The 24,213-nt window shown below is 35.2% G+C and overlaps 1 protein-coding gene across 2 annotated transcripts; it reads right to left on the bottom strand.

Moving 5' to 3' along the window:
• Positions 1-371: 371 nt before the first annotated feature.
• Positions 372-24,161, bottom strand: LOC144978266 (syntaxin-7-like). 2 transcript variants are annotated; one of them, XM_078924112.1, is made up of 11 exons: positions 24,123-24,161; positions 21,108-21,262; positions 17,158-17,310; positions 15,472-15,541; positions 14,316-14,400; positions 13,743-13,817; positions 12,579-12,653; positions 11,364-11,495; positions 10,387-10,459; positions 7,526-7,608; positions 372-6,303 (listed from the first exon to the last, which is right to left on the bottom strand). In XM_078924112.1, the coding sequence occupies exons 3-11, from the start codon at positions 17,294-17,296 to the stop codon at positions 6,208-6,210; spliced, it is 828 nt and encodes a 275-aa protein (XP_078780238.1). In that variant the 5' UTR covers positions 17,297-17,310; positions 21,108-21,262; positions 24,123-24,161; the 3' UTR covers positions 372-6,207. The 2 variants fall into 2 exon arrangements, with proteins under 2 accessions (XP_078780238.1, XP_078780239.1); XM_078924113.1 differs by lacking the exons at positions 21,108-21,262; positions 24,123-24,161 and adding an exon at positions 20,000-20,107.
• Positions 24,162-24,213: the final 52 nt, after the last annotated feature.

Genomic DNA, 24,213 nt, shown 5'->3' with positions numbered 1-24,213 from the left:
GTTCACTCCCACAAGCCACCTACTTCCCATAACTTTGTCGGGATTCGTCGGGTTTCGGCGGGTTTCGGCGGGTTTCGGCGGGTTTCGGCGGGTTTCGGCGGGTTTCGTAAAAAAGACACACCCTTTATTACCTCTCACAAAAAGAAAAATCCATTCGACTATTTTGCTCTTGGAAAAAAAAAAAACTCTTGGGAAGGCCCAAGTGAAATCAAAACAGTGTCTTTCACAAAGCCACTGGTATGGACAAATGATTCAGAGGGATCTGTGGCAATCGTGCCCAAAGGGGAATTTCACCCAAAACATGTGTCATTCAGTCCGCATACATGAACGCACACACTAACATAAAATATACAAAACAGATCTACACCAACTTAAGTATCACCTAATAAATATTTTATTGAATTGCTTTATTGAAAATAATCTCTTGGTCATTGTGAATCTGAACATAAGTTGAAATTATTTTATCAAAATCCAATACAATATCATATATATATTAAATATAAGGTGATTTCCTTACACTCATTATTAGACCGTCTTTTCCTAATTGTAAGATTTTACGATTTAAAAAAAAAAAAAAAATAATGAACCAAGCAGTTTTACAAAAAAGTTTTAACAATATTTTAAATCAGAAAATAAATTGAATTTAAATCAAAAAAAAATTTTTTTTAAATCATGGTCTTTGAATAATTGTTAACAAAATTTTTGCAATTTACACTATATCCGGCCACCTGCTCACCATTCAAAAGTGGATATTAGCGTAAAAAAACACCATATTGATCTAATCACTTTATAACGAGGAAAAGACGCTGAATTACTGAGTTGGAGAAAATCACTCTTATAATAATGCACATTATTTATACATACATATCACAACATATTTTATAAAATACAGGTAAATCAAGCAATTACAGAGTGCAGCCCACAACCTTCAAACCAGACAGTAACTGTAGTCACTTTTCTCATCAGAAAATAGGAAAGGAAGATCACACATTTTTCACCTTGATACAATGATATTTTATTCTAAGCTAATACTTCCTGATGTGATAACCTTTCCAGCATATTTAATGTGTACAACTGATTTACAACAGATGAATGGAGAGTCATTTTCAACTATTAACTTCCATACTTTTTCAATGTTTCAATTTCATTTTTTTATCAAGTGGATTACAAAGTGAGCAACCATTACTATGATCAAATTTTTCTAAGATTTTCGGAAATTTAATGCACCTCAGAATATATTTTGAATGTTAGCACCTGCACACAAAAAAAAAGCAAGATGACTGATTAGACAAAAAGATGAAAAGGAAATTAAAGCAAATCAGAACTCTACAACAGATGAGACACAATTAAAATGATTAGCATTAACACTTGTACACAATAGTTATATTTTTTACTTTGTACGATTGCGGATTCATAACAGCATACAGGAAATATATTTGATCCAGATAAACAATAAGTAAAGTAGCCTTATTTGCATTAACTTGAATACAAAATAAAACAAAAAATAAAGCCTAAATATAAAATATCAGGTTAATAAACAAACCTTACCATCGTGGTAAATTCACAGGACACAAAAATTAGTAGTTAGCAAACTTTAATTTGGTAGGAAACTGAAAACAAAGAATGAGCGGATATACAGCTAAACTTCAATCTGTTTTCAACACACTACAATTATAAATAATAGAAAGTCTTCCTTCCAAGGACAATATACATAAACTTCAGTATGACACCTTACATATGTAAGAAAAAAAAATATGCATTTATTCCTCAATCTCATCCCCTGATCTTAGTGTATTTGTTTTAGATTTAGAACTTTGATGACACTTGCGATATTCTTAGGTCATTTCACAATTTATAACAATGTGAAATTGAATGTATGCTTCACTTCAATATACATAACAACGCCACTATCACATTAACATTGATTGTTTTCATTTTAGTTTTTTTGTAAAAAATCATTTCTAATGTCAGCTTGCTTTCAACATGACTTCAGAATGAATGAACGTCAATCCTCAAATCATGTTAATCTTGCTGTTTCTAGTGAACACTGTATTAAGCAAGAATATAAATTATAATTTTCACCATGTGCAGAATGAACAAGCACCAACATTTTCTTTCTCAAAACATAAATATTCTCTCATTGCTCACTCTTGACAAAATATTTATAGCTTAATGACACATGACACAAGATATTAATGTAAAATGTAAGCCGATAAAGAGCACTTTCAAGGTACCTTTTTTCAGTATGATGAACACAGAGAAATTAACACTAATACAATATCTGAGGGAATGTGGTTCATAATCAATGATTGCAAGAGTACATTTCAAAAAAATGTCGATTATTTTTCAGCATATCAAAGCAGATGAAATTATGAGCATGCCCCAAAATATGAACAGGGTGTAGTAATATAATGATGAAAATAAGCTATAAAAGCAATTGGTAATACGTGACCTAAATAATATAATAAAAAAAAAAAAAACTATCGGTAAAAAAATAATAATAAAACGACTCAAAATCTTAGTTACAAAACAAAGTATGAAACGAGACAATTTTCTCCAAACTTTTTTACTGGTGGTAACAAAAAAATTAAAAGTTGGCAAGATTTATAATTGAAAAAAAAAATAATATCAGAAGCAAAAACATATTAAGAAAGAAAATAAATACACAGCTCTCATAGTTTGGAGGGGATAAAATATTTTCAGTGGCCTAGAAATCATATGAAGATAATACAAGTAGTAAGTCTGAAACATATGATGCAAGCATTCAATGCAATTCATATGACAGGCTTCACTCAAGACGCCTCAATCACCATCATTAAATTTGAAGTTAAGTTTTGGACGTTAAAGTAAATAAAAAAGAAAAGAAAATATTCTTATGTTCTAACTCGACGTTGAATGTTCCATGACTCAAAATTGAAGTTGAGCAATGACAAGTCCAATGCTGCCTGTGTATAAAATGGTACAGGTTCAATAAGCAACTGCTGAGGAATATTGACAGTACAGAAACATATAACTTCAAGAATTTCCTGATGTCACTCTATGAGATAAGATTTTCTTGCTATCAATTTCCAGAATTTTTTCCTCATTTAAAAGGTTACTGCTGGAAATCTTTTTCTTCACCTCGTATTCCAGACAATAGAAATACAAGGCCATCTGAGCCGTTATTGTACTAAACAAGTATGTTGGGTGGTCAAATAAAAATGGTCTGAACTTTGAGATCGTATAATTATAACTGATTGAATCAATTCTTATTGTAAACAAAATGAAAAGGCAATTTTATCATAAATCTTTAATTGGGCAAAGTGAAATCTGTAAACAAATAAAATATGAATTTTTTTGTAAGAGGACAGAAGAAACATGATGATGATATAAATCCAATGCAAATTACGGAGTATTCTTTTTATTAAAAGTTTAAAGCATTACCATCATTGAGTGTAATGCGTTGTGCTGTCATTATGCACCAGAGGTCCAGCACACGTTTAAAGCACTTTAACTGTTACATATCTCCAGACGGGCAATGTTTGTTTTTGTTTTTAAGGGTTTTATGGCGCTTGCAACACATTAAGGTCATATCAGCGCCAGTAAAAAGGAAGAAAATGGGATAGTAAAATATTCTAGAATTACAATTAAAGCATCCAAGAATAAGGTAGACAAAGAGCAATTTGTTCAAATAGGGAACAGATGTAGATTACAAGAGCACACTATCAGTGTACTTAGTTTGAGATCACCTAAAAGTCTCATCCAGACACAAGCACAGGTCCCCACAAAGAGGAATACACTCAAATGTTTACAAATCATATATAATACATAAACAAAACATAATACAGTGCATAACGGAGAGATGATTTACAAGGAAAAAATATCATCTCCAAAAACTAACTATACATGTGACTTGTTTCCTTCCCAGCTAGGGTATCCAGCCAGGGCCAGGACAAAACCAAGTAATCTCATTCCAAGACAAAGACAGAAAGCATGTTGGAAAACAGATACAGGGGGATAGAAGACACAGTATGTACCTCCCTGCCCACTATGAGAGGTCAGGAACCCCACCCAGTCAGATGGGCAGGAGGACATACATATCAAATAGGTTTCTACAAAAGAAAGAAGAGGAAGAGGAAGTAAGGCCTTTCTTGCATCGAATTAAAAAAGAGAGGCAACATACATAAAGAAAAACAGAAACCTTCTATATAAAATTCATTACATTTATACAGATGAGAATTTGTTGTTTTTTTTAAATTTCACCTTTTATTTTTTTTTTATCATCAGTAAACTATTTTCATCATTTAAAAATACATATGAGCTGTATATAGAATGTCTATCTCCATTGTTATTGATTTAACTTATTTGTTGATTGGAAAATCTGAGTTAATCTATGATTTCTTGGCAAACTGCCTAAAATAAACCATTGAACCTTGAAATCTAACAAAGCGCCATTTGAAAACTTGAACTAAAAAAATGAAATTTTAAATAATTTTACGTAATCCTTCTTTACTTGCTTCTATTAATTGTTGTGTAATGTTTCCAAATAATAGCCCGAGTAATCTAAGAATCACAATGTGCCAAAGTTCAGGCCCTTATTGTCTTTTCCACCCGACATATATAATAGCATGAATATAGAAGAATCACATAACATGGAGACTTTCGGTCTTTAACTCCTCTGCAGTATATCAATATAACAATTTTTCTCGATTTCTTTACCTATAACAGCAAATATGACTCCAATGCATTATTTACAAAATGTAGACAATAATTCAAGACCTTTGCTTTCATCTTTCACTATTTACCTTTTGAATTCCAATGTAAATTGATTTTATGATTGGCTGGAGAAGTGTCTCAGTCCAAAATGTTCGATATTAGAGATTTTGTCCTTTGGTAAAATAATTTGATCATTATTGAAGAAATTGTAAAATTTATTCTAGTTTAATACGATTTATTCAAGACAGTCCATGCTATTGAGCATTGACATTTCTTATTGATAATATGCATTTTAGTAAATGATTATTGCTTTTACCCGCCAAAAAATTCATAAATCATCATCATACACCATGTGCTTATGGATTGCCCATTATACAACGTGCAACGTTCGAACCACTGGGTCACCCCTACAACACTCAACACAAAGCTCTATGGCGAGGCTGAGGACCTAAAGCGGACCACAGACTTCATAGCAGATATCGGACTGCAGCCATAGATGTCCATCAGAGGAACGAAGAAGAAGAAGAAGAAGAATCATCATACACACAATTGTATGAGTAAATGCTTATAGTCTGTTAAAGAGAATCAGGTCAGCACTGACTTCATCTCTGGTTGTTCGAAAATTACACATAATGTATAAAGGCGTGTATCAAGAACATGATATTTATATATTATCAGTTTTTCTTTGTCGTTGTTCACAGAATAGGGGATGAACCAAAAAGTATTCATTCGTGTTCATTATCTTAAAAATTCAGAGCATGACTATTTCTACATATGAAAATTGGCAAAATGTAAATATTGTTTCTTGCAGCTCCAAAAAAAAAAAATAAATAAATAAAGAAAGAAAAGCAATGATGAAGTAGAATCTAAGGTACAGTTTAATCAACAAAGACAAATGACACGAGGGTTCCAGGTTTCTTCTCATTAAAAAAAAAAACATGGTTTTCTAATGTGACAGTCGTTCATAGATTTATAACAGCTTTGTGGCCTAAAGGCTTGACTCAGCTTGTGGCCTGCAGGTCTCCAGTTCTGAAGTGGAGGTGCAAAGTTGAGTCCTTGTAAACGTCTCTTTCCTCACATTCTTTCACTATGCGTAATGTGTAAAACGAGTAAAGGCGATATCTAGGTCAGAAAAACAAAAAAGTAATAACATCTTCTATTGACTCGAGACCCCTTGTGTGCTTTGAGCACATTGTGATATATTTTTTAAATGTTCACGTTTATTGCAATCATCTGACATTCATCCATATTATAACCAATGTCTAATTTACTGTTGCCTTACTGTCAGCATCATTGCATTTGTTGTGAAAACCAGCCCTTAAAATCTACTTCATCCCTGTTTTTCATTTATTGATTGTATATGAACACTTGCGTCCAGGATGCTCAAAATTGATTAAAGAATTCAAGATGCCATTTGGGCACATTTATCTTATTGAAAGACATTTATATATTTAATACAATAATTTTACATGTAAGTTAATAAATTACACACCATATTAACATGTTTCACTTTTAACTTTTCAAAGTAACCACAATGATGATGGTAACAATGATTGCAATGACGAGAAAGATGACCAGTAGACAACACATCTTTTTCCTCGATTTTCTCTGAAAATAAAATGTTAATATTCAATGTAATGAAGTCAGTCAATGGTAAGCATGGTAAGAGGCTAAATAAATGGAAGCGATTGTAAAATTCTGGCTCTAACATTGTGTCCTAGAAAAAGACATTGTACATATATTACCCCAATTGAGAGTACTTGTTTATGAATATTGTAGCAGCACTAGGACAAAACGAGCACCTAACAAACAATTTGTTCTGTATACGAAATGAAACCTATGGTCTAAGAAGTACATTGAGCATGGCAAAAAACACGGAAAAGGGCGATACAATTTGCATATTTCTTAAAAGTTGGTTTGTTTTTTTTTTGCAACATCTTGATGTAAGTAATTAGCAGCTTTACCTTTTTTCAAAGTAAGTGCATAACTTAAACCAACATTTGATTAATTTTACAAGATAAGATGCAATTTTCCCTTTTAATTCAAACTCAAAATAATCTTCTTGCAGCCTTAAAAAATTATGTCAATCTTATAATATTCAAAACATCAATACTGAGATTTTAAAAACATTATTCTAACCAAAGAAAAAAAAAAAAGACAAACAATTGTAACTTGTTAATCCTATAACCGAATAAAGGCAACAATCAAATAGTTCAATCATCAAAGGATTGAGAGAAACACAGACCATAGAAGATTGTGTAGATGACACAATGGTAATATAAGTGTATATATTAATACATTGTCTTTTCACTGTTGATGTAAGTGCACAGGAATTTACACCATTCAGTTATTTGCTGGTTCTTTGATTTGAGTCATATTTTGCTGGATATATATATAATACTTTGTTTTGTTCAATTTTCGAGTATTTTTTTTTCTTTCTTGATTTTTGCTGGGTTGTATTGTGTGTGAGTGGGGAGGGGGGGGGGGGGTAGTTTTCCTGAATCAAATTATCCTTTAAATATCCTCGTATCTCTTTTAAATGACATGACAGTGAATTTTACCTGACAGCATTTAATAATAATAATAATAATAATAATAGATCTTTATTGTCCATAAATATGGCAATTTGTCATTTAGTTACACTTGTTATAATGTTAAACGATAACTAAGATTGAACAGATATTTCACTCCTACTTATTTTCTCTCTCTCTCTCTCTCTCTCTCCCAGAGTTAAAATGTTATTATTGCCTCACATGTTAATGAGTGACATTTGTTTATAATGAGGCAGAAACTTTAAAAAAAAAAAAAACAGGTTAACTCAAAGGCTTACCTGGTATTCTGATGCCTTCACCAGTTGCTCATTGCCCTGCTCAACATGTGAGGCTGCTCTCTCTACATTGCTGTCTATTGTATCTGATAGGGAAAATAGGAGTTTTTATCTATCTGTACTTAAATATTAAATCTATGGAATATAATGAAAATATTACATCAATGCAGAAAAATTTGTATCAATTCACACAATAACAATAAACTCCTTCAACCGAACAAAAAAGGGTTAGATAAATTTTGGATTGAATGACTGTGTGGGCTCATGGTATGACACTTGCCTTTGGATTGGAAGGTTATGAGTTTGAGTCCGACTCTGAGTGGTGCATGGTTAAGTTCTGGGAAAAGGCTCTTTACTCACATTCTCTCATCATACTCAGGTGTAAAACAAGTACCTGGCCGTTAAAAGTGCTGTCTGTCCAAAAAAAAATTGTAATATCGCCCAAGTGTCATGTCTCATCCTGACTGTTAAATGTTGCTGTTGGCTATGGACCCCTTGAAAGCGCTTTGAGCATATTTTGTGGATATTGCGCTATATAAAAACTCAAGTTTAGAATACACAAAATCAAATGTAGACCAGAGTTTTGTGTGATCATTGCCACCCATCTGGTTAGATACCACACTCAACATCACTTAGTTTTTGTTACAAAATGAGACTAATAATCTGATTTCATGTTGAGTCAAAAAAAAAGTACTCTGTCAAAGATATGCTTTATAATCTTTGAGATCAGTAGTCTTAACAGTGTAACACGAGCAATCAACGAGACTAATAATAATATTTCATGTTGAGTCAAAAGTACTGTTAAATACAGTGCACTCTGGATACGTCGACGTTGCCTAAGTCGATTTTTACCCAAGTCGATTTTTTTTCTTGGTCCCTCCCCCTTCTTCCTATATAACATTAGTAAAAAAAAAATAAACTCCACATAAGTCGATGTCGCTTAAGTCGATGTTCTTATCACTCATGACTACAATAAAATCACAAATAAACAAGTATTTCCATTGGTTAAAAAAGCTACCAGTAAGAATTTTCAGTGGTTAAGAATATCCGCGAACGATTGGCGCACATCGATGTGATGTAGGTGCTTTGCCTGACGTCCGTGTTCAATGTACATAAGCAGTATTGAATAACTTTAATTTCCCCATCTCAAATTTTACATTGTCGCAACTTCAAGTTCAATAATTTTTTGGGTTCTAATTCCAGGCCATCCTATGTAATGGCCCTCTTAATTAGTATCAATTTTATCAAGAAGAATTCAAGTCAAGTCTACAACTACAATGGCAAACCTATCGCGGAAAAGGAAGATTCGATGCATTTGGAAAGTTTGGCACGCGACAGAAAATCATCGCGTAGGAAATTGGCATACCAGCTATTTCTGTCTCGACGATTTACAAGAAGCATGACCTTGACCTAGAGGCTCCTACCCTTCCGCTTTTCGCGGAATAATTTCACTTAATTGGTATACATTCAACATTCAAAGCAAAAATTCCGCTTTCCACATTTCCCATCGAGGAAAATATTTAAAAAAATCTCTAGTGAAAAAAAAGTGAGCTATAGCTTATTTCGTCAGCATCTCCTATGGTCAATCAACACACATTTTGTGTATGATTAGTCCCTTCAAAGTGTGTGCTGCTGATGTCGGATAATATTATATGTTTGGGAGGGGGGTTGACCGAAGTATTATTATTATTATGGTGACTCCAATTCGTGAGGTCAATAACCTTGGTAATATTATATGTTGGCTTCAATCGGTAATAATATTATTGAGTACGGTCAGCTTCTTTCCCTATTTAATTTTAGCCCTGTGTACGTGTGTGTGTGTGTGTGTGTGTGTGTGTGTACCGGCACGCGCGTTTGTTTGATTAGGTGTGTGCGGGGAGGGGGGGGGGGGTCCTGACAAGGTTAAATCCATCCATTCAATACTTTGTTCTCAGACGGCCAGGACCTGTGTGTTCTCTATTATTATTTGACCCCATTCTTAGTCTTTACACAATCTGTACATTTTTACACATTTTATATTTTGAATCATTTGAGTACTTTTGGATTGTCTATTACATTTTCTGCTGCAAAGCATGTCATAGTCAATAGCAGTAAGTTGATTCCGATTTTTTATCTCAAATTCCGATTTTTATATATTCTGATTCCTCTATGGGGCTATTGGGGCTAGGAGCCTCTGATGACCACTACAGAGACCGCGCGATATGATGGGACATACTTATTCTAGATTGGGTTGCTTTGTTCAAATGCGTTTTTGCTCATTTGGTTACACTCCGGTTAAGTTGATTTTCGGATAAGTCGATTTTTTTCTCGGTTCCCCTGGGCATCGTCTTATCCTGAGTCCACTGTACATGCTTTATAATCTGTAAGATCAATAGTCTTAACAATCATTTCTATAATCAAACAATCATCTGATTCTTTACCAAAGTCATCATCGATTCCAATACAAATGTGGGGGAAACCTGAAAAAATCTACAGTATAAAATAGGGAAAGCTTCAGTTTGTTTCTGCTTATTTGTTTGTTTTTCTCTCTCCTGACCCAAAAAGTGATTGGGTAGCTGGATCTGTTTTGACAAGCAACAAGTATTTTGTGATAGACTGATGCCATACCCAAAGAGTTCCAAGGTTTTATTACTTTTCGCTACATAACATTTAGCTCCATGTGTCTCAGGGTTTTAAAGGAGGATGTAATCTTAGTCTAAGCAAAAGACTTGTGAAATCAGCGTCAACAATTAAAAGTCATTGAAGTCTTCTAGAATTATTCTCTTTAAACCATTTATATCGGGAAAATGAAAATGCAATAAATTCAGAAGCAAAAGTAAAATGAAAGAATAGGTGAGTAATTTATAAAAAATTTGCTCATTTACCTAAAACCTCTCCTTGAGCATGCACCATTGCACCAAGGTCTCTAAAAATTTCATTCACATCTAGAATATCAGACTGCAAGTAAAAGAGTAAATCAAAATTATGTAATTAAATAATGGAATATAATATATCAAATCATATATTTTTAAAGACACACAAAAAAATACTTCTGTCATAAGTTTTATTGATAAAATGTTTCAAAATCAAGTAAATTGAAATTTGATCTTCAAATGTTGTTTTTTTTAAAACATCGCTAACAGCAGCAATCCTCGGGGACTCAAAGAGCACCTCCTCCCCTCCATACCCTTTTATGAACAGAACACATTTCAGCCATGGGTCAAAGTTGGCAGCGGTCACTTCACCTAAAAGTGTTGAATGCCATACACATAAACCTGAAACAACCCAGTAGTAGTAGTCAAGTGGTGATCGGTGATACAGTGTACGGTAATGGTGGCAAATGCGGGTGTACTATCAACTCCCTCACTGACAAAAGTATCAATTAACCGACACGACAGTCCTAGATATTCTCAATCACCAGCATTGCCGCCCTACACCGGCAAACTTTGACCCATGATTTCAGCACAACATAATAATTGAAAAAGACTTGTGCCCACCATTCCATAGCATTGGACTAAGGGCATAATTTAAAGGACTCTTAATTAGCAACAATAAAAACAAAAAGGGAATCTCCAATATGAAGAAAAGAGAATAAATTTTTTAAAAAGAACGTGATGAATATCATATCTTGTAGAAAAGCACATTCACTCACATCTGATCCAAACCAAGTTATCAAAGTCAAGGACAATGACAGGGAGCCACAGAGAAAGGAACAACAAAATTGGAGGCTATAATATCTTAAAAGTGACCCCTACCAACAACAACTGCCAAGTTCTCTTGAGAAATACACAAGTGTAATGTCAAGCACAATACAAAAATATTTTTAAGTCAACATTAAGCAAAAGATAACCTCATAAATTACCTCCAGCTGGTGGATTCTTTCCTCCCTCTCACGAATGAGGGCTAAATCATCCTCTATCACAACTTCCTGTTCCTGCAACATGTGTGTACGGCGCTGTTCTTCCTCGATAAGGTGTTGACGATCACTGTCGTCCTATTAAAAGAGAGAGAGAAAAAAGTTTACAACCATGACAACTACACATGATTTTCAAAACAAGAGTCATTAAGCTATATATTCTTATCTGGTCCTAGGTCCCATTGTTGATGAGGATTGGAGCAGGACAATAAGTGTCACTTGCTTAACTAAAACAAAGAGTAAATAAAAATGAAAATCAGACTTCAATAGGCTATTATTCAATGATGGTAAGGGAGATCAAAACAAAAAGTACAATATGTAAAAAAATTAAAGAAAATAAAGTAAAAAATCTATTCTAAAAAAATAAAATAAAATAAATTTTATATTACAAAGTCTGCATCGACAATCAATTGATAAATACAACGGTAAAGTAAAGGGTTGCTATAGGAAGGGGTAAAATGGACATTCCAGATTTCATGGATATGCCAAAAAAAAAAAAAAGAAAGAAAAATTGGCTATAGCAAAAATTATGAATTCGTTATACCACGAAAAATGCCAATGTCATGATATCAGACATATTGGTATAACAGGTTTTCATTGCACTGAAATTTAAGCTATTAACCCGCTTGAAACATTACAATGTAGGATGTTTTATGTAACCCATAAGATTTGTTTTTAAAAAACGAAGAAGGGAGTGGAGGGTAAAAAATAAAAATCCAGATGATTACACAAAAATATGCAAGGACAAAGGGGGAAGAAAGTGTAAACTTCAAAAATTGATCTCCTTTGAAAGCAGCTAAGAAATATCTCAAAATGTGAGCCACTCTGTCTATCATGTCACGATGAATCAGGTGTTGTGATTGGGTAGCTGGGTCTAATAGATCTGGTGGAAAGTAATTTACGATAGGCCAGTGTCCTATCCAAAGGGTTGCAAGCAATTGCTATTGTCTTTTTTCACGCTATAGAAAATGGGATAAACTTCCACTTCATAGGCCTCATGGCTCTGAAGGAATAATTCTTTTAAAAATTGATTTTAGCATCATGTTCGCCTTGAAATAATATTGGATTGAGACAGTTGGTCAGAAATGTTGGAGCATTGTCCAATCTATGCTACGGTTTTGGTGAAGACAGTCAAGTTACAATGATAAAAGCCTTCCATACCCCGAAGTCAACTAGTGGAGCTTGCTTCTTTTGACCCCCTAATTGGACACATGTCTTCACCTTCTCTGCAGCTGTCTGTAATGACAAATATAGAGAAATAATAATGATAAAGCTAATGATAATGGTACTTATTAGTCTTAATATACAAATAAAATATTTTTAAAACCCATTTTTGAAGAGAAAAAAAAATTATGGAAAAAGAAAAGTGATAAGCCGAAAACATCTCAAAATGTTGTAATTATTAACAAATAATCCATAATCCTAAGTGCCATTACTACTGCTGAACCCATAAGGATTATGTCCAGTTTACTTTTATTAACAAACAATCCATAATCCTAAATGCCATTACAACTGCTGAAACCATAAGAATTACGTCCAGTTTACTTTTATTAACAAACAATCCATAATCCTAAGTGCCATTACTCCTGCTGAACCTATAAGAATTACGTCCAGTTTACTTTTTACATGATAAAAAAATGGAAACTAAAATAATTATTTGCACATTTTTAATGTCAAAGGCTGAATCTTTGCATTTTCCAACATCTGTAATTATTATTATTGACAAGAAAGATATAACACAACTCCAACTCAAAGTGTAATCTTTTTACTTTCAGGGTCCCCAGTCAAACCCTGAAAAAAATTTTCAAGACCTCTATCTGTAGACCGACCAGTTTTCCCAATCAATAAAAAATAGCTGTCACACTAAAAAAAAAACCAAAAGATAATGAATTGCAACATAGGTCTTTGGACTACCCAGACAATACTGATTTACTGGTGAGTCAACACCAACTCAGTTTGCGCTTTATACGCAAAGGGACGAAGTTCGATCCCAGGGGCAGTGAATGGGTAGGTGGGTCTCTTAGATCTGGTAGAAAGTACTTTAAGACAGACTAGCATCCTATCCAAAGGGTCACAAGCAATGTTATTGTCCTTTTCACACCATAGAAACCGGATAAACTCCCGCACCATGGGCCGCATGGCACTGAAGGACTTTTTATATTACAAGACAAGACGTTATAAGGCTCAGCCATGTATGACATTGTCATTATGAAAATGGTAATAATTAACAGCTTGATGATAATATCTAATAATGATGAACATTTCAAGGTGAAAACTGAAGAACAAACTGCTCTCTTCAAATTCAATCAAAACAAATATACAAACCTTCTGTAGTCTTTGGAATCGTTGTACTGCATCTTGAAAGTTGCTTTTCAACAAGTCCAGCTGCATCTTTTGTTGCTGAAATATTTTTTTACAGGATAAAAATCAGTTAAGAATTGTCAAAGATACCTAGAAACAATATCTTCATTTGAAGGTACCTAATTTCAAACTACTGCCATATCAGCCTTTGAGCATCCTAATAATAGTAACAACTACAACAATAACAATAATAAAAATAACTTTTCATTGTAGAAATAATAGTAAGATCTCATATTAAACCAAATCTTTCATAAAATAAGAGCTCTTGACGGAATACAATAAGGTAACGTGACAGCACAAAGGATATAAAAGATACGACATTAGCCCAAAGAGAAAAATAAATAAATAAATAAAAAGATTTTTAAATATCTAATCCAGAAAAAATGATACCTTTAAAAAATTAGTAAAACACTTTGACTAAAGCTGAATTCCTTATGAACTCAAAAATTGTATAATAGATCTTGCCATGAAAGGTTGACTGAAAATAATTTTTTTTCCATAAAATTTGAATAGACACACTATGGGAAAAGCACAAACCTTATTAGCCCGTTTCCCAGCAGCACTCTTCATGAGACGGGTCGTTGACTGGATGATTTTGTTTGTACCCTGAGACGTTTCATGGCTAAATATGAGAATGAAATGTACAAACATTTTGAAATGCAGTCCAAGAATTATACCATACCTTCAGATTTAATATTGCTACAGTATCACTTATTGCATTCCACTACTACTTCATGAGAGCTAAAATATAGTGAATGTCACTCACAACGATTCTTAGAATACGAGCAGTGTTTCTAAAATTATCACGACCAATTTTCCAACTCATCTCACCCAACCAATGATAGAATAGAATAGAATAAAATTGCTGTTCTGCTTTTCAACCATGCAATCAACAACATTAAATAAATCATGAACAAAAGCTGTATGTCGTCCAATTTTTTTTTACTGACATACAAAATAAAATCAATCATTTAATAGCATCAACAATTTGAATTTGATGCATGTTTTTAACGTTGGTATAATTTCTAAAATTTTTATGAAAGCACAGATGCAAATAAAGATGTCTTTTAACATTTCTTACTCTCATTCTTTTATTTTCGCACCCCCTCCCCCTCTATCTCTCTCAATGCCAATTCTCTTCATCTTCCTCCACTTCATTTAAATTCAGTTTACAATGTAATGGGGACAACAGGAGCACATATAAACTCAGTGAGGAAAGTTGGACACTTTTTCTTCTGGTTCAAAATGAAATGTTAGCAACCTTTTAAGGAACATTTCCCGAAATGCAAAAGTGATATAAATTGTGAATATTGGTGAAATCGCCCAGTGAGGCACTTTTCATCTAACTTTCATATAAAATCATTTCTATGCACTTATTAGGATATGATTAGTTTCATGTTGTTCAATGCTGAACCATTGTGATGTGCTAGCTTGCTTGCTCTAAAAGAATCTGATAATGATCAACAAACTAAAGTGAACATAGAGAGAAATTCAGTTGCACCCCTATAAGTGGGAATAAGGAATAGTTCTGTATTTCATAATACATCTCTTCGCTCACTTCTTTTAGTGACTGTCCACAGATTCTGCAATGTTAATTCTTAGGCAGAAGCAGAATAGTTCACACGGCTATGAGCATATTATGATTGCGGACTTAAAGCAATAATCAGTAGTTGAAGCAGAAATACAAACTCACATTTTGTCTCTTAATTCACTGCTATCCCTGTCAGTGCCAATATTCTTCATGGCACGTTCCACTGTATTGGCTGTCAATGGAATGAAAAAATGGAAACAAATTAGAATAAAATGGCAAACATGTCACCCTGTCAACTAGAGATGCATGATAAGGTTGACTACAGTTCAATCAGGTAGTGTATAAGAAAAATTTCACATGCTTTTAGTTACAAGAGAAATTTTTAAATGTTTTTAATACATGATTAATATTAATCTGTTAAGTATTTTTGTTTTTTATTGTTTCAAGTAGCAAAAAGGCAAAGTTATTTAAATAAAAGCCTGGTAAATTAAAATTTGAAAGCTTGGAAGGGTTCATATTCAACGGATAACATATGATGTAAAGATCCCATGTGTCTCGAAAGAGGTGTTGGTGATTAACTTCTTTCATTCAGAAACAGACCAAAAGTAATTTTTACAGAGCTTAGTCAAAAAGTTATTTTGAATCAGACTAGTGACCTCCCCCGAAATGCATCTGAGTACAATTTAGTTCTGTAGATCAAATTCATAAATATTTATGAAAAGATTTAAAAACTGAATAATATGAAACACTTTTATTTTCCCCGATCTAAAATAGAGTCAAATCAACAAACTAAAGTTGATATTATGAAGTTAGAACTTTGCCAGTGTCAATTTAAGAGCTAAAATTGTTTTCAAAATACAGCCTCCTTACACACATCTTTTGGAGATCTGACTTGCATTGCAAATTAAGTAGCTTAATAAAAAATTAAAAAATTAAAAAAACAAAAAACTTGAGCTTTTATATAGCGCAATATCCACTAAACATGCTCAAAGTGCTTTACAAGGGGTCCCTAGCCAACAGTAACACTTAACATGTAGAACAAGACATGACGCCTGTTAGGCAATATTGCAATTTTTTCGGACAATGACAATGCTATTAATAGCCAGGAACTCATTTTACACCCGAGTACGGTGAGAGAATGTGAGTAAAGAGCCTTTTCCAAGGACTCAACCATGCACCGAGTGAGGCTCGAACCCAGGACCTTCCAATCCGAAAGCGAGTGTCATACCACTAGACCACTTAGCCGCACAATACATTACATTAATACATTATCATCACACACAAAAAAAAAACAAAAAAAAAAAATGAATGGTAGGTAATTTCCATTTAAGCTTCCTTACAATGGTTTTATATCTTAATTTTTGATGCACAATTATTTCTGTCAGGCCCGAGAATTAGAGATAAAATGTAAGTTGATAATAGTGGTAATTGAAAATGTAATACATATAAAAAGAATAAAATACCCCCATGCATTAGCCAGTGAAAAAAATGCAAAGGACAATTCTTTAACAAGGACGAAAATTGGTTGAACGCAAAAAAACTTGAAATTGTCTCAAATCTAGCTCATGTCTGTTCAACAGACAATCAAAAATTAGTGAGCAGACACTAATGAAAAATAAAAATCTGAAACGAGGAATGGTAGAGGATAGTAACAAAAAGCAGATAGAAAAATACAACACAAAAAAACAACATCTCAGCCTGAAAAAAATTGATTTGTCATTTGTATTTTTCTTCCTTGATTTGTTTGGCATTCCATATTAAGCAACTTTTCAAACTTTAATGGCTTTATACTTCGTGTAATATTTAAATTTGTCACATAAACATTGGCAGTTTCTCAACAAAACTTACCCCCATTGTTGATTTTGAAGACATTGCTTCTAATCTGCTCACTGATATCACTGACAGTAGCATAGTCATCACTGTCCCGATAGTCTGTGTGGTTTGGGTCATCCCTGTATTCCCTGATGGTGCCGTAGTTGTTAGACATGGTTATCTGTTGATCTTGACATAGAAAAATATAATAATCTCCAATTACTAACTTGTTAAGTATTGAAATGCAACAACTGGTGATAGGTATATAATTGTTTGCAATACTTCAAAATCAAAGACAGCAAAGTAGAGAGAGAAAGAGAACAAACTAACTATAGTTATATAATCCGAGACTGAATATAATATGCTTCGGTAATGTTATCCACTATTTTAAGTTTCCAGTGATTTTTTATTTTAATTTAGGCTATAATTATTTCTTCTTCCATAGGGGATCAAATTTCTTTAATTTATTGTCTAATATTAATGGTGGCGTTTTTATACACCTCCACATAAACGCACCATTATCATACACCTCCATTGGATGTGTACAAAAACGCACCGTTTTTATGCACCTCCGTTGGCGGTGATATTAAATTAATGAAAATGTTGCTGCATACGTCCATGAGGTTTAAATAGTTTTAGATTGTAGTTTAGTATGCTGCTTAGTGATTACCGATGTACAATGATAATAAATTAAAGAATAATAACAATAATTTAAAAAATCAAAAGTAAAAAGAAACACGGCACACAAATACTGATCTCAAATAAATAAATAATTTTAGAAAATTAAAATCGAAGTTTTTTAAAAAAACATGATAAAAAGTTTTTGAAAAAAAAAAAAAAGAGAGAAAAAACAGCAAACAAAAACAAAGTACCTAAATTTTAAAAAATTAAAAAATGTCAACAATGGGAATCGAACCCGGTACTTTCAAGGTTGGAGTCTGACAGCTTGTTCACTGCGCTATGGAGCCACCTGACTGTTCATCACATTTAACAGGGTCTTTCTAAAACATTATTTTACCTTCAATGCAACTTCTATATTTTCTGGTTTTATATTTCGATTTTTTAAATTATTATTATATTTAGATATATAAAATTATTAACAAAAACATCCTATAGATGTCACAATATAACTTTTGCCATGTCCAAATACAGAAACACAATATCGCTAATGAAATTGGGTGGAATGCGCATGCGTGACGGAGGTGTATAAAAACGATCCGTTAAGATACTCCGTCAACCCGTTAAGATACAGTGGAACCTCTCGATTACGACACCTCCGAATAACGACAACCTCCTGATAACGACATTGACCCGTGGTCCCGATTTTTTTTCTATTTAAGACCAGTAAAAATAACCTCCAAATAACGACGCACTTTTTGATAAAACCTCCGAATAACGACATCATTTTGGCGATTTTCGGCAGTTTTCGTAGATATCTGATACTAAAAATACCGAGTTTGAGTACTCAAAAGTTTATAAAAACGATTCCTGCTTGAACCAATGAGAACGCAGCTTTTTTGACGAATCTTGGCTGATATGCATTAATAAAAACCAAGGTATAAATGTAAGTGTAAGCAAGTAAACACAAAATCTTGGAAAATGTGATATTATGTGGTGATAGAAGTAGGAGTAGTAGTAGTAGTAGTAGTAGTAGTAGTAGGTAGTAGTAGTAGTAGTAGTAGTAGTAGTAGAAGTAGTAGTAATAATAATAATAATAATAATAATAATAATAATAATAATAATAATAATAATAATAATAATAATAGTAGTAGTATTAGTAGTAGTAGTAGTAGTAGTAGCAGTAGTAGTAGTAGTAGTAGTGTTTTTGTGGGAGGAGGAGGAGGAATTTTGTTTGTTTTAAAGGGTTTTACAGCGCTTGTGACACATCTATGTCATATCAGCGCCAGTAAAAAGGAAGAAAATTGGATAGTAAAAAAACATTCTATATTTACAATTGAAATGACATAAGAAAAAGTAAGACAAAGGGGAATGGTTTAAATAGGGAACAGATGTAGATTCCAGGAGCACACTATCAGTGTACTCAGTTCAGATCACCTAAAAGTCTCATCCAGCACACATGCACAAGAACCCTCTAAGAGGAATACACTACAATGTTTTGTTTGTTTTGTCAATGTTAATAAAACCTGGTCCCGCTGGCCTTACCACGCCCACTTTGTCCGCCATCTTGGAAACCTCTAAATAACGACACCTCCGGATAACGACATAAAAACTCGGTCCCGTGGCATGTCGTTATCGGGAGGTTCCACTGTACTCCGTCAACGGAGGTGCATAAAAACACTACGAATATTAATAGATACAGTATGCCTTGAGGAAGAGAATAATGGATTGTCTGATTTCAGGCAATTGATTGAGAATAAAGCCCTGAACCCAATGCGAGACTGAATCTATGTCGAAAGCTTTCTGATATTCCACATACACACCCAGTCCACTCCATGCCCATTATTATCAATAGATTGTCCTTTCATCTAAGAAAACCCCCATTGGTTCTAGTGAACTTGACTTTCCCAGGGATAGTGCAATGAATATGTTATTGTTTTTGAAATGTTCATAACTATTAGCTTTAGCATTAGTGTAAAAGGGGGGAGGGGGGTTGCTGCTTATAATTATACAGCAATTAAAAATTGCTTTATAATGAAAAGGCTGCCTCTAATCTCACCCCAGGGATGAGAATAGAAAAGCGATCGAGCTCTCACCCCCCGGATGAGAATAGAGGTAGTTGCCCCTTCTCGCTATTCTCACCCCTGTAACCAACAGGTAGGGAGGGTAGCCTAGCCTAGCTGCCGTCCCTTCTCGCTATTCTCACCCCTGTGTAGGGTCAGCTTAACAACCCCCCCCCCCCCTTCCTCACAACTCTCACCTGATTATCATCATCTCTCTCGTGACTACTTTTAGTGGTACTGACGTAAGGAGGGTGAACATGCAGCCCCGCCCCTTCTCGCTATTCTCATCCCTGTTAACCAACAGGTAGGGAGGGTAGCCTAGCCGCCGTCCCTTCTCGCTATTCTCATCCCTTTTAACCAACAGGGAGGGAGGGTAGCCTCGCCTAGCCGCCGTCCCTTCTCGCTATTCTCATCCCTGTGTAGGGTCAGCTTAGCACCCCCCTTCCTCGCCACTCTCACCTGATCATCAAATCTCTCGTGGTACTGGACGTAAGGAGGGTGAACTTATATGTCGTGCATTTAAAATGTAGACTGGCTGGCTTGAGATATGGGAATCATTGTTGGAAATCTGTCTACGGGATTCTCTCTCTCTCTCTCTCTCCTTAAGCGAACTGGATTCGCCCAATTTCTAAGAATTGGACTTTTCCTTTTATGGGCATATTATTATTTTGTGTTGACTTAGCTGTCTCAATTTCTCCCTACATTAGGTATTTTAACTTGTTTATATTTTCTCGCTCTCTCCCTCCCCCTACCCCAAACTTTATTTCTCTACATCTTATATATTGTTTGTATTTCCTTTCTCTCGTTCACTCAATATTTCATATCTCTCTCGCCCTCTCCCCTCTTCCTCTATTTGAATTTGTTGGTAATTTCTTCTTCTCTTTCTCCTCCACATTCTATTTCGTCTCTCCTTCCCCCCCCCTCTCTCTCTCTCTCTCTCTCTTTCTCTCCCCTGTCTCAATTTATATCTGGCTGTTGGTTAGGTAATAGTAATACGGGATGAGAATAGCGAGAAGGGGTGGCGGCTAGGCTAGGCTACCTACCCTCCCTACGTGTTGGAGGGGTGAGAATAGCGAGAAGTGGCGAGGACCTCTACTCTCATCCCGGGGGTAAGAGCTCGATCGATTTTTTATTCTCATCCCGGGGGTGAGAATAGTCACTCCGTAATGAAAAAGGCCTTTTTTTTTTTTTTTACTCTTTTACTTTTTTAGAAGTCAAGAAGTAGAAGTAGAAGGCTCGCCTCTCTTCTACTTCTACCATCATTTGCCAACATATATAAAATTAAAATATAACTGTAGGTCTCACTCTGATCCGAAGACAGAAAAAAAATTGATGTTGTTTCAAACTCGTCGGTCAGTTCACTTCCCTGCAGAGGTAAGGCAGTGTACCAAATCAAGGTACAACGAACTGTTTCACTTCTTGGTCTACCGTCGACAAAGATTTATTTTCGTTTCCTATGCCTGAGCTAGTGTTGGGTTATTTGATCGCTTTTACTCGATCGACGACCGAGCGCCAAGCCACGAGTCAGTGCTCGATCTCAATGCCGGAAGAGCGAGTTAGTAAAACGATCACTCGATCGTAAAACGATCAAGCGGGTTGTGAGCTTGAGACGATCTTGACACGTGAGACGAGCTTGAGACGATCAGGATTCGAGAGAGCGGAGGGGTAACGAGTGTTTCGAATCATTTCAAATTCAAACGATCACAGTTTGCCATCCGATACCAATCGCCAATGTTTGCACACGGTAGTCTGTGGTTCTTCCACAGCCCTCACTCCTTGTCAGATGTTAGTGTGTCTGGGTGGCAGTGGCAGGGAAATTCGTATAGGTGTATCACGCGTGTGTGACAAGACTTCATTAAACCTACTAAAGTTTGACTATCACACACACACACACACACACACATACACACACACACACACACACTAAGGCTATTTCTATGACACACACGCATCCCTCTATCAATGAACACTCCTACAGTAGTGCGGCTATGTGGTCTAGTCATGACGTAACTATAGGTAGTACTCTAGTCGACCATGGCTCTCGTGCATTATAATGGTCTAGTGGTATGACACCCGCTTTGGGATCGGAAAGTCCTGGGTTCGAGCCTCGCGCTCGGTGCATAGTTGAGTCTTTGGACAAGGCTCTTTACTCACATTCTCTCACCGTACTCAGGTGTAAAATGAGTACCTGGCCGTTAACAGCGTTGTCTTTGTCTGAAAAATTGTAATATCGCCTAACAGGCGGCATGTCCCGTCCTACATATTAAATGTTGCTGTTGACCGGGGACCCCTTTACAAAGCGCTTTGATCACATTTAGTGGATATTGTAAAGCTCAATTTTTTAAAGTAAAACATTAGCTTTGAATATGGAATGTTTCAATTTTAGATGCCTGTGTATTCTTTGTTAGTTCCCATCATCATCATCATCATCATCATCATCATCATCATCATCATCATCATCATCAGGGGCAGCGGTACGGTCTTTGGTTGGCACCCGAAAGGTACCGAGTTCGATCACCCGCCGCTGAGTGGTCTTGAGCAAGTCACCTTGCCCTAACTAAATTTGCGGCGCTGCACTGCGGCTATCGCTTGGGTTATTCCAGTCTTCCCTTAGAATAGACCCGAAAGACGAATCTCCCCTATGGGATGAATAAAGGGAATTATGTTTAATTTATTTATCATCACCATCATATCAGCGGGATCATCATCATCATCACCACCACCACCACCACCCTAATAATAATGGATAAAATAAATATCAACACATTTCAATGTAATAATCAATCTAAAATCAATCAGTGCTCCTAAAAGACCCTTTGATTTCTTTGTCTAATTCGTTCCATACTTTTGGAGTCCCGACAAAGAAAGATTTTCAGCTAACTATAGTTTATATATGGGAATATTAATCAGTCGTTTATATTGGAATCGGAGTTGTCTAGCAGGTGTATTAGTTCAAAGCGCATTTCCAAGGATTTACCATGCTCAATGAACTTCACAATATTTTATTTAATTTATTCCTCCGGCACGCCATATCGACCATACATCCATTTCGTACAGTAGGTACCGATCGCTGTTTGGAGTCTTTTTGTATTAAAGCTCTTTACAATACCCGTCATTGCTTATAAGATAAGAATACATTCACACCTGAGTCAAGTGCCTGACACACGGACTTAACGTCTGGATCACAATTTTCAACAATCACTGTCACTCATCCGGCCATTGACAAGGCTTGATTTTGTGACAAGAGACACCGTACCACTGAGCGACCGAACAAATAATCACCATCTGCGCCATCGTCATCATCATCATCATCATCATTATCATCATCCTCATCACAGCCGTAACAGCCAGCAAAACCACAATCATCATCTTCGGGTCCGGTCTATCCGTGTGGGGGGTGGGGGTGGAACCTGCTAAAGTATTTCATTTTTTAAACAGAAACACGATAATCATCATCATCATCATCATCGTCATCCATTGTCGTCGGCATCGTTATCATCGTGTCCGGGCAATCCGTGTGTGTCTGGGTGTGGAACCTGCTAAATATTATTATTATCTACCTACCTAATAAAAACACACCATTCTTGTTCATTTATTTTTCAAATAATGAAATGAAAGGCACGACCTTTCCCGCACACACAAGAGGCGATGACGACCAGTGACAAATTATGGGAGGTGGGGGCGGCCGACAACTTTTGGCGCGACATAAATATGAAATGTTAAGGTGACAGCGGGATGATGGTGGTGGGAGGGGGGTCTCAACCCTTCACCATCAACAACTGTTTGATGGCGTGTGTGTGTGTGTGTGTGTGTGTGTGTGTGTGTGTGTGTGTGTGATGCGACGAACGATCATAATCAAGGCTGCCAGACAGCCAGATTTCTTCTTGCCCAAGTAGTCAAATAGACCCCAAATAGCCCAACACCACAAGCATTCTGACTCCCTTGAAAAACTCATTTGTTTTGATTAACAAAACAATCGACTACAGTTGGATAAACTTATCTTTTCATTTTTTTTAAATAAAAGATTTTTTTTTTTAAATGAATAATAATAGAAAAGCGTTTCTTAGTAACCAATTTTGAACTTGGCCATCTGGCAGCCCCCATCATAACCAGCTGCAGTCAAGCCAGCCACAGACATAAGAGAGGGAGGGGTATGTGAAGTTTCCTGTGGCAAACGAGTTGCTCGTGTTTTTTTTTTTCAAACGAATCACTGCTCGATGACGTCACTGACTCGAAACCCGCCCGAAACCGACTCGATTTTAGAGGACTCGATCGAAAACCCGCTCGATTTGATCGTTTCAAACTCGACCCAGCACTAGCCTGAGCCTTTCACTTCATGATCATGTGACGTTTACAAAGGAAGTTCTATTTTTAACTAAAAGTCGTATCATTAAACTATCGAGATTTTATA

This window comes from Berghia stephanieae, chromosome 8 (genome assembly GCF_034508935.2).
Source record: "Berghia stephanieae isolate SIO BIC M18660-M18661 chromosome 8, UCSD_Bste_1.3, whole genome shotgun sequence".
NCBI classification, from domain to species: Eukaryota; Metazoa; Mollusca; class Gastropoda; order Nudibranchia; family Aeolidiidae; genus Berghia; species Berghia stephanieae.
Note: the sequence above shows the minus strand (reverse complement) of the source record. Positions and strands in the feature narration are given on the sequence as shown.